This window comes from Sinocyclocheilus rhinocerous, unplaced genomic scaffold (genome assembly GCF_001515625.1).
Source record: "Sinocyclocheilus rhinocerous isolate Xijiao unplaced genomic scaffold, SAMN03320098_v1.1 scaffold1112, whole genome shotgun sequence".
NCBI lineage: Eukaryota > Metazoa > Chordata > Actinopteri > Cypriniformes > Cyprinidae > Sinocyclocheilus > Sinocyclocheilus rhinocerous.
The window spans coordinates 218,000-223,127 of NW_015657961.1; the positions used below are offsets into that span (position 1 = coordinate 218,000).

Genomic DNA, 5,128 nt, shown 5'->3' on the forward strand with positions numbered 1-5,128 from the left:
ACATACATATATATATATATATATATATACACCTTGCTACGTGTACTGCCTTAGGCTAACCGAGACTTGTCATTTGCACTTATATATTGTTGCTCTTTTGTTAGTTTTGACTGCTTTTATTGTCCTCATTTGTAAGTCGCTTTGGATAAAAGCGTCTGCTAAATTACTAAATAAATAAATAAATAAATAAAATTAGTACCTAAATGGTACATATTAGTACCTTTTAAAGGGTTCCATCCCAGTGACAGCTTTTCTACCAGTTTTTGTCCGAGAGTGATGTTGCTTTGCATACAAGTGTCTGCTAAATGTACGGTAATTCAATAAATTCTGATGTGTTTTCTCATAATGTTGCTTTTGAATAGTGGTGTCTGTGGATTCCAGTCCAGGACCACAGTATCATGTAGATGCCAAAATGACACGCTTTGGCAGAGACGGTACCCCATCGTACTCCATGCTGGGCAAAAAGAAGAAGACAGGTGGGTTTTCTTCTGATCTGACTCTAGATGTTCACCTTTTTTATTACAAAGTTCCCATGATTCCTCAAAGAAATTTGAAACTAGCAAATTGCACCAAAAAAAAAACTTTAGTGCCCACCCACTCCCATGAAGCATTGCAAATATCCCTCTCCCTACACTATCAAACTAATTTAATATTTGCATATTCAGTATATGCATTTTTTGCAATAAACAAATTGTTTTTATAAACATAATTAATATCTTTAAATCAGTAGTTTTATATTCATCTATTGTTTTTATTTTGATTATGTCTTTCGCTATGCTGCATCATGGGATTGTAGTTCTTTCCCTCAGTAAAGCTGTTAAGTACACAATCCTGTACCTTTGTCTTTTTGTCTGATATTCAAATATGTTTGTATTTTTGGGGAAAAATGAATGGAAAAAAATACTTAAGGCTGCTGAAAAAGTAGGTGGGCACTGATTCACTCTATAAGAAAAAAATAGGGTGGGGCTTAAATTTTATCCATCTGGGATTGGTTGTATAATGAAATGGGCATTGCCAGAATGTAAGGGTTCACTGAGAGAAATTGGTATCATCTGAAAAATAGTTTAGTTTTTTCTTTTTGGAATAACATGCACATGCACTTTTTGGATGAATCATGCACAATATGAATGGTAATGTGTATTCAGAAAGTAAATAGCATCATTTTATGTCATATTCACTTTAACTTTTAAGAGGGGGTGCATAATAAGTTGCTGATTCTCTGTTTCTGATCAGCTGATACATTCCAGACTCCTGGACCTGGAGCTTACAGTCCTGAGAAAGCTCCACCTTTGAACCTTCACCACAGACCTCCGTCTTACACCATGGCCTTCCGTACACGTTACCGCATTGTGGATCCTGTACCGCCCCCCAACCGCTACACCTTACCCAACCTCTTCAGCTCTCACGTTCCCCACAAACCCTCCAGCGCCAGCTTCACCATGTCAGCACGCAGGAAAGCAGGCGGCCCATCAGAGGACCTGTCCATGACCCCAGGGCCCAGCCGTTACAACAGAACAGATCCGAGCATTTACCTGAACAGACAGCCTTCTTTCTCCATGCAAAGCCGTTCTAATATTCCCACCGATGCCACTTCGAAGCCTGGCCCAGGCACACACAGCCCAGAAAAGGTGACGGCACACCTGCATCGTGCACCGTCTTTCTCCATGGGTGTTCGTCACTCAGAGTTTGTAACACCACTGATTGTTGACGTATTAGACTGAAGGGTTTCATGCAGTGTTTTGTGGGCACCTACAAAAAAGGATTGGTTAAGGGAAAAATAAAGGTATAGGAAGAGTTACAATTTTCCTTACCTGACATCTGGTTTTGTGCAAAGCGATGTTGAAACTTTTTCACATTCATTAACATCCCTTTTTTTTTTAAAAAAAGGGATAGTTCACCCACAAAATTAAAGGTTTGATCTTTAATTTTTGTTTGAATTATTTCTTTAATTCTTTTCTGAATGGGTTTATAAACATGGTTATACTTTTAACAAATTTTTTTTTAATTGAACATTTTAAAATTGTTAAATGAAATAAAGCTGAAATAAAAATCGAATAAAATATAAATATAAAATGAAAGACCCTAACTTTAAATTGAACGAAAATTATAAATGTTGCCTTGGCAACTAACTGAAACAAGTTGAAGTTAACAGAAATAAATACATTAAGTTAAATTCATAAAATTACAAAGCTTAAAAATAAATTAAAGCTAAAGAGAAATATTACAAAAACAAAAACTTTTAAATCATTCAAATTATTAAATCATAAAACGATATAAATCATATTAATAAAATTAATTAAATAAATAAATAAATAAAATAAAGTATAAATATTAGACAAATAACCTTAAACTTAAATGAAATATGTTTAAGCACTAAAATAGCTAAAACTTAAATAAAAAATAACAAAACAAAACAAAAAACTAATTAAAAAATGACCAAAGTACGTAACAAACTTACTTAAACCTAAGCTAAAATTTAAATGAAAACTGAAAATATAGAAGCTAGAGCTAATTTAAAATATTATTAAATTATATAATAGCATATAAATAATCTTACAAAAAAATCTGTTTATAATATAATTTAAAAAAAAGCACCAGCATACCTCTTTAAAAAAAAACTTTTTTATTAAAATTTCAAGTGATTTTCTAAGGAGACCAGAATAATAAACTTTTCTGTACAGCTTTGGTACTTTGTTACATTATTTCTTGGGCTGCCTGAAAATCTGTGATTTTTATTTATTTTTATTTATGATATTTATTATTTATTTATTTCACAAACCAGTTAAAATCAGTTAGATAATAAAGATTAGATAAGAACATTTTTTAACATGCTCACAAACTTTGTGATTACATGGAGCCATGCTGGGTGTTTATTATTTTTTGAATTTAGAAGATTCTGCACATTGAGCTTGCATAGAGCTTTGAGCTTGCACATTGAGCCTGTCATCATTGCCTTTATAAACAAAGTTATCATTTGGTGACATAATAAACACTGCAATTCTAACACTTCTGGTTAACGTAGTGTAATGTAATGATTCACCACATCAGTTAGGTGGCACTTATCGGTGCACTCCACTCACTGCTCTGTCCATCATCCAGGGAGTCCTTTGCAGATATTTGGATGTAGTAAGTCCTTCCTGCCACCAGTCCACTCAAAACCAGTTTATTAGACTCGTAAGGGCCCAGCTAGAAAACAAAGAATGTTAAATAATTAAATGACCTTCATACAGTATGTCCTTCCTTTAGCATGACGTGACTTTTCAAATAGTTCTGTTTGGTGCCTTTTGTTTCAGTATTTTACTGCTAGGAATGTAGTTGCTTTTAACACAGTTGAACATGGTCTACACTGGAAACTCACAGTTCTTGCTGTCTCATGTTTGCCCCAGTGGAATTTCACTGTGTATTTAAGGAGAAATTTGACAGGATCCGGCCAAGTGGGTGGTGGACCCCACTGCACAGACAGCTTCCTGCCTGGCATTACCATCACGCTCACATTCACCGGAGGATCAGGTTTCACGACAGGCCAACAAAGGACAAGAATTTAAACACTCAATATGAGCTCATGGCATATGCATCAAGATGTAAACACTGATCAAATCTTTCAAATACTGCAAAAGCAGCTGTTTCATCACACAGCAGTAAGGTTTTCTGACATAGACCAGCCAAAGCTTAAACTGATATTTTTGGATGTAAATATTTGATTTATTTATCATTACTATTTAGAATGTCAGCATTTTTTATATTCATTACATGATTAAGTTTTATTATAATATTATAACATAAAAAAAATAATAAATAAAGACAAACCAGTGGAATAAATGAAACGGTAGAAGAGGACTATGAAATCTCACCAATCTGTTGAAAAATAATTGATTTAGAATGTCAGAATTTTTTATATTCATTACATGATTAAGTTTTATTATAATATTATAACATTAAAAAAATAATAAATAAAGACAAACCAGTGGAATAAATGAAACGGTAGAAGAGGACTATGAAATCTCACCAATCTGTTGAAAAATAATTGGCCATATGCCTGTTGTGCTACCCAGAGCATTAATAGCTGTAATGTTGATAAGAGTTGGTTCACTTGCAAAAATCTCCAGTTCCTCTATAGCGCACATTGCCTGTCTTGTTCTCCCCATTTCTGGCATTGACAGGCACTTGCCAGTGGGTCTGAAAAGCTCCTAAATTAAAATTCAGAAGGACCTCAGCAAATATTCAGAACAATTACGCTGTATTTTTTAAATCATCAAAAATATGGTGAGTTATACAATTAGAGCAATTTACAACAGGTGTACAATTTAAAGTACAGCACAATATTCAAAATAAAGCAATATATAAATACACAATCTCTAACATCACTTTTAAAGGAACAGTTCATTCAAGAATTCTATCATTATTTACTCAAAATGGTCATGATAATCCAAACCCATTTATGAGAAAAATGTCTGATTCATGAACAAATCATTCTTTTGAATTGGATCTTTTCAATAAATCCGTTTATTTGGGTCACAAAACCAGTCAGAATGATTCGCTCATGAATCAGAAGCTATCGCAGATTCTTCAGAAGACTTGGAATATAGAGGGCAAGTCATATGGGCAATTTACTTATATTTTATAGTACCTTCACATACTTTTTAAAGTATCAAACTATTATTTATATAGGCAATATGTAGCATTAAATAGCAACCATTTATAATTCAAACTTTTAAAACAAGCTTGTTTTAATAAAGCATTTAAAGGGGTCATATGATGTGATTTCAAGTTTTCCTTTCTCTTTGGAGTGTTACAAGCTGTTTGTGAATAGATAAGATCCCTAAAGTTGCAAAGACTAAAGTCTCAAACCCAAAGATTTTTTGTCCGACTGGTTATGTTCACGCAACGCAACGCGTATAAAGACAGTATAAGTCATTATAATCTGTAATTATGTCCCCACTGGATGCAAAGTCACAGACTTTTTTTCTGCTGGCCCACTGGATGCAACAAATGCCTCGTTTATAATGGGTTTTATTGGTTTTGTCTCGACGCTCCTGGACACGGCATCGCAATATGGTAAGGGGCTTAACATTTCCGTCACACGCTTGAGGTATTCGGCCAATCACAACGCACTGGATAGCTGGCCAAT

At 33.9% G+C, this 5,128-nt stretch overlaps 2 protein-coding genes across 2 annotated transcripts in view; one reads left to right on the forward strand and one right to left on the reverse strand.

Annotated features, from left to right (window-relative positions):
• LOC107721708 (outer dense fiber protein 3-like protein 2) overlaps positions 1–1,721 on the forward strand; it is a 4,819-nt gene extending 3,098 nt beyond the window's left edge. Inside the window, exons 3-4 of the mRNA XM_016529844.1 lie at positions 363–476; positions 1,234–1,721. Of these exons, the coding sequence (XP_016385330.1) occupies positions 363–476; positions 1,234–1,721 (602 nt within the window). The remainder of the gene's footprint in view (positions 1–362; positions 477–1,233) is intronic.
• Positions 1,722–4,039: 2,318 nt separating this feature from the next.
• LOC107721707 (ciliary neurotrophic factor receptor subunit alpha-like) overlaps positions 4,040–5,128 on the reverse strand; it is a 4,805-nt gene continuing 3,716 nt past the window's right edge. Inside the window, exon 4 of the mRNA XM_016529843.1 lies at positions 4,040–4,187. Coding sequence (XP_016385329.1) covers positions 4,112–4,187 — 76 coding nt within the window. The 3' untranslated portion in view covers positions 4,040–4,111. The remainder of the gene's footprint in view (positions 4,188–5,128) is intronic.